Here is a 14,651-nt window from a genome sequence, read left to right on the forward strand (position 1 = left end):
ATCAGTGAGTATTATTTTTAAACGGACATGAAACCATCTATATCCTTCAAGCTCTGTTCTACACTCAAGGTAATAAATGATGCAATGCTGTTCTAGATTATCTTCAGAGGAGGGTTCAATCCTACAGAGGAGTTTGCTGTTGAAGAACGTCACATCAGAGGATTTCAAATCCATCTTCAGCTGTGTCGTGACAAATGCAATGAAAATGGATCAAAAGTACGCTACATTAGCAACAACTACTGGTGAATGACAGCGGGGAATTAACATGAAAGCTACTTAAGAAAAAGTGGGTTTCTGTTAATTTAGCAAAATAACTTAATAGCGGCATTAAATGTACATTTGAGGTTATTATTGTATGTTATCGTTGAATGGGAATCATTTTTGGAGCTTTGTCAAATAACTGCTAAAGAGAAGGATATGTACAAAGTCTAGGCTGCATTCCTCAAGTAACTCATCAGGCAATAGATTCCTGTTTGTGAAGACTACACACATTTATTTTTTAGCTTCTTAGAAGCTTTTTAGCTTCTTTGCACTGGCAGCCTGTATGTTTTAGAATTGATTTTAAGATTTTATTGTGTTTAAAGCTTTAAATGGACTGTCTCCAAATTTACACGCCAGCACACGCTCTGAGGTCCGAGGGCCAGTCCCAGATAGTGGTGCCTAAAACTTGCCACTAGAGGGGACAGAGCCTTCTCTGTAGTCGGTCCCAGACTCTGAAATGCTCTTCCCCTCCATGTCCGATCTGCCTCCACAGTGGAGAACTTTAAGACCCACTTTCATTCTCAAGCTTTTAACACCGCGTGTATTGTGTGGTCCTCTGTCTTTTTATTTATTTTTTCTCTTCATTTATTTTAACTTTTTGTTTTTCATGTTTAATCTTTTTATTTTACTTATTTTATCTTTTTAATTATGTATTTTAAATCAATATTGTTGATTATTGTTGATATACAGCATTTTGGAGACTTGTCTTTGTTTTTAAAATGTGCTGTAGAAAAAAAGTGGATTTTATTTTTTGAGAATGAATAAGATGAAACGACATTATATTAAAACAAAAACTAGAGAATAAAATACCTGTGGTTTAATCCAGCATTTTAAGGACTCTGCCCTGTAGCTATGCGAACATCAAAAAGAAGCACTTAATTTAAAACTAAATTTACCTTCAATCTAACTGTTGTAAACTTTTATTTTTGTCATAGAAATGTACTTTCTGCCGCCTGCTAAATGAATATGTCATCAATAAAAGGCCATTTTCTGTGCTAAACTCTGATATTGTGTTTACCAACAGTTAAGTCATCTTAAAATCAAACTGCAATGCAAGATTCTTCTGAGAACTGTATATCATTGAAAAGGCTTAAATATTGAAGTAATGTTATTAAAGTTTCAAAGTGAAACTTTCTGCTTTTAAAATAAATTGCCGATTTCATAGTTTGCTGTTTAGATAACAGAACAGAGCCTGATTGTTTTGCCTTGAGCAGTGTAGACAGCTTATACAGCGGAGGTACAGGTAAGACAGCTTATACAGCTGAGGTACAGGTAAGACAGCTTATACAGCTGAGGTACAGGTAAGACAGCTTATACAGCTGAGGTACAGGTAAGACAGCTTAAACAGCTGAGGTACAGGTAAGACAGGTTATACAAAGGTAATGCTTAAAAAAAAAAAACATCTGATTTCATGTTGCTAACTTCATATCCCTTTAATGCTGTAGTGATAGGTAAGGCTGTGCTGGTAGACTTACCAGTGAGCGATAAATGTGGGATTTTGCGTACATATGAGTTTTCTTCTATCAACTGTCAAAGGGTCACAACTATGGTTAAATCCACCTCATATTACTACCTTACATAAAGTCAAGTTTAGAGTGCAGGACTTGCATCCTTCACTCTAAACAGCTTAGTTCTGTGTCTACTCTGCACGTGTATTAGATAAAGCTTTGCAACCACATCCACATGTTGTAATGTACTGCTATCTTTTGTGGCAGTCTTATAAATATTTTAATACTAGGTGTAAAGTATCTTTTCTTGTGTTGGTACTGTTGCTGATCCTTCAGCTTTGCCCTGCCACTAAAAAACATTACAAGTCATGGTGTGTTGTGGATCTGTGGTTGAGTGAAACTAAGATAGGCAGATACACCTGTTACCGGTGCATTTCACCCAGTTTTCTTCATCATTTATTCAGATTTTCTACACTTCAAGATAATCTATTGCGACTGCTCCCCTTCAACTTCAATTCATGTTGCCACAAAGGAATTTTTTCAGCACTAACTTTAAAAAATATTATACGGACAATAGAAAACAGATCTTAGTTCGCTTTGAGTTCTGTCTTTTCCACTCTAGAACACAGCTAAAGGCCACAAACCAGCACCAACTCAACCAAGAGGGGTCCAGTACTAGTGTTTGGTTTACCTCTGAGACCAACCGCTGCTAGAAGCAACACATAATTTGTAAATGTGCATTTGGGGAATCAAGCCAAATCCATAACCTGTAACCAATACACAGATGTCGAGTATAAATGTATAGCAACATCTTTGGTGGCTGTATGGTGATTATTTTTTGGAAAACCCAATTTCCCAGCCCATTTCTGTTGGTGTATATCTAAAATCTTTTGCTCAGCGCTGACAAAGACAGATATGTACAAGTTACCTTGAATTTCCTATGGAAAAATGACTTGACTTGTTTTGCAGGCAAGGACTTGTGCATGTTTGACACTGCCCCCTTGTAGCTGGGGAAAGCTACAACAGCTAGACATAATTATGTAAAACCATGATAGAGCCCCTGGAGCAGAAAGACTGCTGCTGTATAAGTTGTATTTTTTTACTTTCTCCCCCTTTCCCTTTCCCTAGATTTCTGCCCACCCTAGCTCTAAGAAAGCTGTTAAATTGTATTTATATTAACTCTAAGGCAAAGTTATTTTCCAAGCAAACAATAGCTGGCAGCAAGTAGTATCTATTAAAAAAATCTGTACACAATGAACAGAAAAAAACCCACACCAAATATAAGGGCCCTCTAATAACCTTCACATATTCACTGAACTCATGCTACATCACACCATCCTCACATCTTAAAATGATGCTGTGTCTACATCTTTGGTAGTGTAGAGTAACTGCTGAGCTCTGAAAGGCCCTGTTCACACCTTTTATCAGAGAGTGTTGGATGAACGATTGGATGGGATCAACAGGTGTTGAAACACCCAAGATGTGATGAGGTCACATAAATCAACACTGATCAGAAAGAATCCTGGGAATGTTCGGGCTACACTTGACCATATGCGTCCACTCAAACGTGCCTTGCCTGCATGGAAGGTCTGCCTCTCCAACTGGCATCACCATCTGCCATAAACAAGTGCCCCAGTCGGTTCTCTCTTGACTACTCATGTTCATATCTGACTGGATAGGAATGGGATGTGTATTGATTCCTCACATTCAATCCTATTACATGGAAGTAAAGGGCATGTTTATTAATACACTGAGCAGTGGAACAAAACTTTATGCAAAAAAAGAAAAAAAAAAAAAAGCATGTTCATGTAAGACGTGAACCGGGCCAAAGCAAGCACGGTAACATGACACTAGAACCAAAACAAATTACTGTCTCAGTTAAGACCATAGCAAATGTTTCCCAATGGAGTTAGTCTGGCCAAAATCATACAAAACTTCTAAAAACTGGACTAAAAAATCCTGATTTGGGCTACACAATATATCTAAAACAAACAAACTAACAAAAAAAATTAAAAATAATCCTTTTTGCAATAACATGTGATATAATAGTGTTGTGAAGACAGTTGCAATGCTACAGACATTTTAACTTGAAACATGACAAATGGAGGCATATTAACGAAGGTTGCAGTCCATTTTTTTCTGTTTTCCAACTAGCAACCATTTACAGAGGAGAAGCGGCTTGCAGTCCTCATTAATACACCCAAGCTTAGCACCATATATTTAAATACTTGTTTACATAGTTAGTCATATTATCATCACAAAATCATTTAACAATGATACAGAATTTTGCATATATTCCAAATAATGTGCAACCCTAGCCCAGATAATAGGGTTAGGGATTAAATTATATAGTTGGGTTCTTTTGTCAGACAATGCATAAATGCCTTACAAATGGTTAGTGAAATAGCCCAATATCACTCCAGGTATCACTCCGTGTCAGCTTGCAGTCACAGCATTTCCAGACTGTAGATTTGCTTTAATAAAATAAAAAATAAATAACTGCTTCATTATCTGACATTCACAACAATCGAGTAACTTCATGATAAGGTCTGTGCAGTGAATTAGGTTATAGTTACACGTGTGATGTTGCTCCTCCCAGAAAGTTAGACGAGGCAGCATGCCACTAAAGTTTGCTCACACAGTACACATCATCTAACATACTTTGGTTAAAAACTTGATTTCTCTCCCGTGCATGTACACAAGAACAAAGGAGAGTGGCTAAGTCTAACTAAATGCAGCTAAACTCAACCGGACATGTAAACATGTACTCGAATGGTGATGGCTTAAGTGCATGAAAGGAGAATATTTTTTATGACAGAACAGAGATTGCATCTTACTCTAGTGTGGAAACAATCCACACATTGAATCACAGAATTGTCAGTAGGAGCTTTTGCCTGTTATTTTGCATCAGTCATTTTGTACAGTGGTCAGTGTTAAAGAGAGCTGCTGAGTGTGTAGCTCACACACCCAACTCCTTCAGGCACCGCTGCAGGTTGCTATTCCTGTCAGGATTGTCTCTCATCTTCTTTCTGATGACAGTAGCAGCACTTTCAGTGAAGTCTGCAATCTTTGAAGAAGAGCTGCAGAAAGGGTGGAGAAGTTCTTGGTTGGTTTTGTGTGCCATTCCAAATAGGAAACACAGGAACATGTCCAGTTTGCCATTCTGAAACTGCAGGCTCCTTTCCACAGCACACTTATACAACTCCAGGATTTGGGGTCCTTTGAAGATCCCTTTGAACATGTTTTTCAGTTGTTGCTCAAAAATGTTCTTCCCCTGGTTTCTAAAGGACAGATATGCATAAAGAGCAGCCAGGTACTCTTGCATGGTGGGGTGGATAAAGCATCGCACTTTCTCGCTGTACAAGACGTGAACTGTCACAGTGAATTGTGTGATCAGGCCGCTGTTGTTGTGTTCATCGCCTGGGCTCATCCCGCACTCAATCCAGTCGCTCTTGTTAATTATGAACTCGTCTTGTTCCAGCATGCTAAGGGCTAACTTTCCCAGTTTTATGAGAAACTCGCCTTCTTTACCTGGCTCACAAAATGGAGCTCTAAATTTACTCTGACGAATGAGTGCCAGCAGCAGCTTTGTGTACATGTAGGTGATGCTTCTAGGCAGCTCTGCTTGTGTCTCTTTCTCCACAAAAATTTGCTGGCACTCGTCAGCCACTAATGAGCAGAACAAGGGCAGGTGGCACATGATGTGGAGGGTTTTGAAGGACTTGACATACTCGATAACTTTATTTGCTTGATCTGGGTCTTCAAACCTTTTCTTTAAATATTCGTCCTTTTCAGGCTCACAGAAACCACGCACTTCTCGCTCGTCATAGTGCATATCCCAAGCGAGCCAGGACTTTACATGTGGCCTACAAATGACCAAGCAGTAGCCACGAAAGAACAGCCTACCTCCAAAGAGGTTGGCCAAGTTGACTTTCAGGCTGGTGGCTTTAAAGGGATCAGAATGAATCTCTAGCTTACCAAACTCGGTGTTTTTACTGAGTTCATCTAGACCATCAATGACAAAAACAATCTTGTAGTCATTATCCCAGCCATAATCTTTCAGTTTCAATCGAACTGTTTCTGGGTAAATTGTTTGAATCATTTCCATAAAGGAGACTTCTGAGTCCTCAAACTGTTTGAGCTCTCTGATGGTCAGAGGAAACAAGATGGACATAGATGACTGCTCCTCAATCCAATCAAAGATGAACTTTCTGAAAGCCATAGACTTCCCTGACCCTGGCATTCCAGTGAGAAATACCAAATTTGAGGGTGGCTCATCTTCTTCCAGAGGGTCAAAAATATTTCTAATAGAAATCTGCTTCCACTTTTTTGAGATGGTGTTCAGCTTTTTTATGGTCATGAACTCATGTTCAATATTTGGGCCATTATTTGGAATTGACGATATGTAGAGATTAGTATAGAGATCATGAAAGGGCTTTGTCAAATCCTGATCTTCTTCTCCATATTTCTTCTTCAGATGCTCACGTAAATCATGACATACTTCATCTAACAAAAAAAGACAAAAAAAAGAAAAAGAAATATGTGTTCTCATGTTATTTGTTCATCCAATCAAGTACATTATCCATTATTTTTATTATGGTTATATTTACAGGTACAGGACAAATGTACTTACTTGTGATGCACGCAGTCTCGAGAGACTCAATCACACTTTTTTGGTCCAACTGGGTAAGAAGGTTTTTGGTAATCTTCAAAGATGTTGCAAGGCTGTAACACTCGAGCAGCCGGTCCACGATGTCCACCATATCCATGCCTCGGGGAGAAGTCTTGAATGACTCTGGGTAACGATTCCACAGCATCCACTTGAAAGTCTCTAGTTCACTCACTGGCAGCTTCTTCAGAACACCACATATAGCCTAATTCCAAAACAACAATGAAATTTATTACTGCCAGATCAACTAGGATGTGCATATGGGATGTGTCATTTATTGAAGACTTGATAAATGAAAACGTGCAAAGTGAGCTGACCCTGAAAACAAATGCCACTGTATAAGATGGATGCAAAGGTTCCTCTGGCTCTTGCACTAACTCTGGATTGTCAGAAGGCTGAGAAACATCGTCTTTGCTTTTAACCCTGGAAGAAACCACAGTTCACAGATTTTTCTATATTCTGGTGCCATTTTATAATACAGTCTTACACAGTAACATGCAAAAGCCAAATACAATTGGCTCAGTTCTTACTTGAGAGTTTTCTTTTCACAGTTATCACTGTCAACAGAATAGCAGCTGGAGAATGAATCTGTTCTCTCCAGGTGGATCCTAAAACCAGGGAAACAAAGAGGCCTGAATTACACTCAGAGCAACAAGCTAAAACATAATCACATTTCTCTTTCAGTGCTGTAAAAATATAGCAAAATTCTTGGATTGTCTCTTGTTTGTACCCTGTTGGGGATCCATCCTCAAATTCCCCTTTAGCTGAATCCTCCTCACTAGTCATTGTCCCGTAGCTCTGAACTGGAGACAAAGCTTGCTCCACAAAACACCTGAAGAGAAGAACAAAAAAGAAAGATGGTTAATCACTTCGTTGCAACAAAATAAGCAATTAGTTTTCCAAGTCATGTAAAAGTTAAGCAGCCCATTTTAAGTTCACTGGTCTCTTTTGAGTGGTAGCAGGCTGAGCATCTGAAGGGAAAGCTACAGCACTAAATGATATTTCATGGACAAGCACAAGAAAAGGCAAGTTGGGTTTGGGTTTGTTTTTATCTTTTTTTTATTATTGTGAATTTAGAACAGTTCTACTAACATCCAGAACATAGAATTAGATGCATATATGTTTCCTTGTCCAATGACACCCACCTATTCTCTTTAACTCAAAGATGTCCTCATCACTCAATAAACCTTGTTTTCATGTCTTCTTTGACTTTTTTCCTCCTTGCATATTAGAAGTTTATCAGTAGAAAAAGTTAAAAAAATTTACTGTTTCAAAGTCAGGTAAAGTATAGATGACATCCATAGTTTTACAACCTGCATCTACATTTTGTAATTAACTCATGATTAATCTTCTGAAGCCATGTTCTTCAGTTTGTTCACTAGGGGGAGATTAAATTTTACACCTAGTTGTTCTTTATATACTTAAGAAGTTTTAAATGTCATAAATGCACTCAAAGTTAGAAAAAAATTCTATTTTGTTGGAAATTTAAGAATCTCTCATTACCAATTCCCGGTATCCATCGGACTTGTTCCCAGATCTAGAGATGGTCTTCTCTCAGGGATGTAGTAAATATGCTCCTCATCAGAAACACTCTCTCTGCTTTCATCTCCTCCTCCTCCTCCTCTACCCGACACAGCCTCCCCAATGGAAGAGCCGTCTGACATTGTGTTCATGGGCTCATCCATTATTTCAAAGAGTGGGTAAGTCAGCAACCAACACAATGACCAGCAGAGAAACTTCTTGTTGTGCGTGTACTGTAGCAAGGACAACTGTCTGAACCTGCATAATAACAAACATAGGGAAAAATAAATAAACAAATAAAAATAAATAACAGTGTATAACAACCAAATATTCAGGTTTCTGCTAATGGATGCTTATTCAGTCTGCTCTGGATTATGATATTATCACCTTATTAAACAAGATCTTTAAATGTCTTATGAGTAAGTGATGATAAAAGACTTTTTTTTAATGAAATTGCTTTGGCTTATAATATAAAACTAAGTAGTTAAATTCTTACATCTAAACAGAAATACCTGAACTTACAAAGTTCAGTTCACTAAACTAGATGCCACAATGTGAATGTTTGCCATGTCCAAATTCTAGACACGCCACATAAAGATAAGAAGATATAGGCCAAAAATCAGCTCAGCAAGTGTTTACAAACATAATGATACTAAACATTCTATTCATTTAACTTTTATTACCATTGTTATTCTTGCATATGGAACATAAACATTTAAAGTTATTAAATAAAAAGGACAATTATTATTTTGAGCTCAAATTTGGGACTTTTTACTGAGGGAACAGAATCAGAGGCAGAAAGGTAGTTTTTCTACTTCTGCTTCAAAGATTTGAAAAGAAATAAACAGATATAATTCAAAATTATTATTTTATTTATTATTATTTTGAATTTCAGGGGTTGCCAGATAAAATTGGGATTTCTTTTTTGTTTTTAGAGCTGTCAAAATTAATCTGTAATATAAAGAGATTAATTTGTGCAATTAACATGTTCATTCTTTAATGCATAAAAAGCAAAGTTATGTAAAAAAAAACAAACAAACATGAAAAACAAAGTGCCATCCTAACAATCTGAATTTGGCATCATCTCGATGAGAGAAGTTAATTTTGGACATGTAGGTGCTTTGTTACAGATGTGAACTGAATTGTGCAAAAAACACTTTATCCTCCTTATTTATTCAGTTTCTGGTTGTTTTCAAGCCTAATATTTTAAATTTTCATCATCAGGTGACCAGCAACAAAGTTTTCCTAAGTACTATTTTAGAAAATCCAAATCTGGTCCGATCTCTGCCAGAAAAGTTGATGGTTGGCGTGTGTGTCTTGACACAACTGTTCACATAATCCACCAAAAACCACTTTATCCTCCTTATTTATGAAGCTTCTGACAGATTTCAACCCTTGGGGGTTTTGGGTTAAAAAGGTAAGAGAGATTTGCAACTTTTCCTTTAAGACTTGTGGCTTTAGTACCTCTGAGATAGCTTTAGTCAGCACATTTGGAAAACTTAGGTCTACTTTACCCATTGTGGTTGAACCCTTGATGTGTTCACAGTGATGCTGTGGCATCTGGTTTTGCAACTGAATCACAACATCAATGTCAAAACATAATCAAAATGTAGACTGCTGCATGCATTTTTGAGATTAAGTTTACTGGAAGAGCTGGTGCCAAACAAACAACAAATGGACAACAAAGGAAGGAAATGCAAATGGGGTGAAGTGACATGCAAACAGAGGTGGAAGAGTAGTTTTTCTTGCTGCTTAGGCAAATTGACAAATCGTCTGACCAGTCCTCAACACTGTGTGGTCCAGGGCAACAGCAGGACCACAAAATGATGTGATCAAAGCCACAACAGATCAAACAACATGAGAAGGAAGCCAATGATTTCCTTGAGGCTAGATTAAGCTGCAGGAAAATTATTCCATTACTGCATGTGTTCAGGAAAGGCTACAGGAATTGTCACACATCCTTTCTTGATTGACATCTAATGCCAAGGACCACGTTTTAATTACAATGATATGCAATAAAAATATACTTACATAAAATTATTATCACACAACATGACTATGAAAGGTCTGATTGTTAAATAGTTTTTTATGCTTTTCAGGGCAACAAGTGCCAATAATTAATTAGCCTTATTTTCATTACGGTTGAGGGTTTGAACTACATAACTGAAGAGCTGCAATTTCATACACATTTCTTTTAAAAATGAATTACGCAATACTAACTGACAGTATGGTTAACATAGACCGGACAACCAATCCAGCAGCTCCTGTTGATGAAAAGTTGTTTGTGACTTATAATTAGGCTAACAAATAGAATATCATCCAAAAGTAGTGATAAGAATTTCAAAATCTGCATAAATCTGTAAACCAGGAGAGGCCAATGCCTAGTTCACAGAGGTCTGCAGCTGTTAGGATGGTATGCTGCTACTTTCTTGTAGATGCAAACCGCCATCTACTAGCAAGTGTTGATTGATATACATGGAAAGTATATTGCCAAAACTATTTCTATTTGCTAAATGCTGCAATAATGGGAGAAAGAATATTTCAGTGAAGCTTTAATTACTTTCTTCAAAGTCAGAAGTTTACATAAGAAAAGTGTAACTATGTCTTCAAACAATGTGGGAAATCCTAGATGATGATGACGTTGCTTTGGGAGCTTCTGACAGGTTATGTGGTAACATCTAAGTCAACTGGAGGCACACCTGTGCATGTATTTTACGGCCACACACCAAACACACTGCTTTCTTTGTTTGGCATTATGGGAAAATCAAAATAAATCAGACAAGATATCAGGACGAGAATTGTGAAGAAAAAAACCTTCCTATGAAACTGGTTAAACACAAGGACCCGATGGAGAATGAGTGGAAAGATGAAAATGCCACAAGAAATACAATGAGAGGGCTCAGAAAGCAAGAACATCTATTCCTCAATACAATTTTAAAACATTACAAGAAATTTTGTCCAGTTGAGGGTGGAGATAAGAGTTCTGCACAGTTCTATATAAATTAAAGTAAGTTATCCTAAAATGTGTATCTTCTTTAAATTGCCATACCGACAGCAACAAAACACTATCTAGCGCCACCTGCTGGTGGAAAATGACTTTAGCTTATGAAACTTCTGTAGTTACAACGGCGGGACACCAGGAGCGGTAAACGCGGAGCTTACAGAAATTTAAGAAATGTCCGTTTTAGATTTAACACACTTAAACCGCGTTATTCTTCGGTGGTTGTGGAATTTGAACCAAAATAATAATAGGATTATGTGATAAATTATTTGGAGTGGCGTACATACTGTATACCGTGATACTGTTCATACACAGTGTATGAAAACTTTGGAAAAGTTAACAGATCTACCCGTGCACCTGACTGGAAATCACACCATGCGTCTAAAGTTGTAATGCACAATATCTGAAGTAGCTCAAGAGGGTGAAATGCCTTCATCTCTCCGCAGATCACTCTGGAGAGATGCATCTTTTGAGTTACATCAAGTATTATCATTTAGTCTTACTACTGACGGACCGGAGTTTTAGCTACCGAAATGTGCAAGACTTTGTTTCTGACACATTATGGAACTAGTAGCCTGTGAAAGTTGTGTGCTCGTATTAGGCTCATTTCAAAGCTTACATAAGACTTACAGTAGTTTTTCATAGGACGAACTGTTGCCTAGCCCAGCTCCGAAAAAAATCTGTAGTACTGTGCATGGAGAAAAGGTAAACTCACACCAAGTCAGGCACGTGTGCGCTCAAACTTATGACCTGACTTTCATATTCAATATTTACATTAAAAACATACGTAGATATCAATGTATCTTTACCTCATTCGTCGATTATATAAATTTGAAAGAAAACTGTCTTACCGAGATTGCTCGAAAGTTCTCTTCAAACCAGGAAGTACTTTCTTCTTTGCTCCCCCCTTTCGTCTTCTTCGTCTTCTTCGTCTTCTTCGTCTTCTTCTTCTTCTTCCTGGGTTGTTGGCGGTTCGGCTGTAACGTCTGGGCGCATTACCGCCACCAAGTGGATGGAATGGAGTTTGGTTTGGAAATTCAACCACAGGATAGAAGGAAGAACGGAATAAATAAATAAATACCTATTCTGTTTTCCCGCGTTTCTTGCCATACCTATTTTCTGTTTATTGTCGGTACACTCATCTTCAGTCTTTCCACTGTTTTGCCAATTTTCTTGGATTTCATGCTTGAATATTATGCTTTTTATTTAATTTATGCTTTGTAAAGGACACTGACATAGCACTGTGGTGAATTTATGTGGCTTCATTCCTTTTTGTGATTTTAGAGTCTGAAACACTACTCTAAAGTTAAAATTTGGGGAAGTGTTTCCACGAACTGTAAAAGACAGCCTCACAGCCAGCAGGAATATAGTGCAACCATTTTAACAAACTTCACACTCTCCAAGGCAGAAATTCCTGTAACCTGCTCAGTGGCATACAATTACTGTTTTATTGCTGAAAATGAAGGACCAGAAGTAACTGAAAAACATGCTCTAAGATTAATGGCTTAATTTAAGACTATTTAATTAATTGTATATCATTAACACTGTTTTCATGTGCGACTGAAATTGAATGACGCATTTTTGTCCACTAGTGCACATGGGTAGTAATGCGGAAATTTCCCTCTGGCTCTGGCTGCAAAATATGATTCATAAAGTTAAAAAAGGCATCACAATTTATAGAAGTTGTATCCAGTCACATGATCAAGATTCACACTGGTGCTCTGCTCTCTCTGTATTTGTGTATGATTACTGGTTGTCTTTAATTTTAGAGAACACTGTTGTGGCTTAATTGGTGTTCATCTATCTCTGTTAATAGGTGGCAAATTATTTCAATAAGATTTTAGTCGCATGGATGTGTTTTTTAATGATATTTCCTTTTGTAATTTGATTTGTCAATTTCTCTCTGGAGAGCTTAAGAATTGTAATGTAACCTGTTCACTTTCTGTTTTTTTATTAAAGGCTACTTTTCTATTATCGAGTTTTGATTTACTGCCAAAATAGTCTATTTAACTACGACTTCATCAACTAGCTTCTGCCTTTTTTACCATTATCATTTAAGTGACTCGGTACCACCAGAGGCCATGCATTCCCATGCCACCATTCTGCCTCAATGCATTTTACAGATGATATCATCTGATCATGATGAATTTCAGAATTTCCAGTCATTCTGGTTCAGGTTGATTGTGGCTTCATTTGTGTAAGGATGCTGTTCCAGAACTAGCCTTCTAAGATGATTTTTGGCTAAGTCTTTTCTGTCATTTCTATTCTTAGAATTATGAATGCTTGCCTGTTGTAGCAAACGTTCCATATTTGCCCTTATAAGTATTCTATTTTTGGTAGACTTGGCTAATATGTCTGTCTCCTGGAGAATATTCTTCACTTGGCATGATATTGTTTAGTGTGTTTACTTACTGTGGAAAAGATCCTGCACATTTTCTACTTTGCAACCTTCTCTTGCTGTTAAGCTCACCAGTCCACTGTTTTTCTCTCAAAATTTCTTATTAATTTGTCCTTTCCTAATGTTTTAACTTACTTTTAAATGAATTTACTTTGTTTTGCAGCCGACAAGGTCTTGCTGTGTCACTTATGGTTTCACATCAACAGATTCCAAATAAAAATGCAAAACTTAAAATCAAATATAATCAGTTTTCTGCTTTATTGAAGACAAGAGAGAGATCATTTTATCAAAATTACAAAACTTTAAATATTCTTAGTGTGTGAGAAATCTGGGTGTCCTTTTTGACTCTGAGTTGGATTTTATTCCACACACTGGAAAAGTCACAAAGACAGGATTTTACCATCTTGAAACCATCGCCAGAGTCTGCCCTTTTCTCTCTCTTGCCAGCACTGAGGTGCTGATGCATGCTTTTATTTCTAGTAGATTAGGTTACTGCAATGCCCTGCTCTCTGGTTTTCCCAAAAAGTCTATTTCTAACCTGTAATTACTCCAGAACTCAGCAGCACGTGTTCTGACAAGGACCAGAGGTGGGAACACATTAAACCAGTTTTAAAATGGCTGCATTTGCTCCCTGTGCGTTTCAGGATTGATTTTAAGGTTCTTTTAGTGGTTTATAAATGTCTTAATGGTCTTGGGCCTTCTTATTTATCAGACCTGTTTTTAGATTATGAACCCTCGCAGACCATGAGGTCCTCTAGTACTGGCCACTTAGCTGTTCCCAAAGTCAGAACCAAGACTTCTGGTGAGGTCTTGTTCCACCACTGTGGACCAGCCTGCCAGAGAACCTCAGGGCTGCAGAGACGGATGTTTTGAAAAACAGGCTCAAGACCTTCTTTTTAAGTTTAGATTATAGCTGAATTTTATTTATTATTGTTTAGATTTTCACTTATTTAATCCCATATTTTTCTATTATTTTTACCACCTATTTATATGGCTTTCTGTTTTATTGTTTAACTGTTTTATTGTTTTATTTTTACCCAAGTACAGTTTTTATAAACACCTTAATTTAATTTAATTTAATTTAATTTAATTTAATTTAATTTAATTTAATTTAATTTAATGTTATTTCATTTTATTTTTCCTGAATTGCTTTATCTGTATTTTTGTTCTTGTCACTCTTTTTCAGTTCTTATTATTTATAAGTTTATTTATTCTTGTTTTTAATGTTTAACTCCAGTGTTTTCTTCATGGGGATCCTCCACGACAGTAGCTCTACCTGCTCTGTCTGCGGGATTGTTGCCATGGTGACTGTCTGGGTGGCTGGGGGTCCTACACTGCAGCCCTGTGGCTGTG

At 37.2% G+C, this 14,651-nt stretch overlaps 1 protein-coding gene across 1 annotated transcript; it reads right to left on the bottom strand.

The window, feature by feature from the left end:
- Positions 1-3,420: 3,420 nt before the first annotated feature.
- On the bottom strand, positions 3,421-11,816 carry nlrc3l1 (NLR family, CARD domain containing 3-like 1). The gene is made up of 7 exons (XM_042009445.1): positions 11,752-11,816; positions 7,882-8,157; positions 7,109-7,210; positions 6,909-6,986; positions 6,696-6,801; positions 6,343-6,583; positions 3,421-6,215 (listed from the first exon to the last, which is right to left on the bottom strand). The coding sequence occupies exons 2-7, from the start codon at positions 8,061-8,063 to the stop codon at positions 4,669-4,671; spliced, it is 2,256 nt and encodes a 751-aa protein (XP_041865379.1). The 5' UTR covers positions 8,064-8,157; positions 11,752-11,816; the 3' UTR covers positions 3,421-4,668.
- Positions 11,817-14,651: the final 2,835 nt, after the last annotated feature.

Source organism: Melanotaenia boesemani, chromosome 15 (assembly GCF_017639745.1).
Source record: "Melanotaenia boesemani isolate fMelBoe1 chromosome 15, fMelBoe1.pri, whole genome shotgun sequence".
Classification (NCBI taxonomy): Eukaryota; Metazoa; Chordata; class Actinopteri; order Atheriniformes; family Melanotaeniidae; genus Melanotaenia; species Melanotaenia boesemani.

Bases quoted from the DNA above. Each gene is read 5' to 3' on its own strand.
- nlrc3l1 (XM_042009445.1), bottom strand. From the start codon at position 8,063: ATGGATGAGCCCATGAACACAATGTCAGACGGCTCTTCCATTGGGGAG. The intron at 7,211-7,881 runs GTAATGAGAGAT...TCTTCTCTTCAG, and splicing joins CCGATGGATACCGGGAATTG to GTGTTTTGTGGAGCAAGCTT. The intron at 6,987-7,108 runs GTACAAACAAGA...CCCTGGTTTTAG, and splicing joins GAGGATGGATCCCCAACAGG to GATCCACCTGGAGAGAACAG.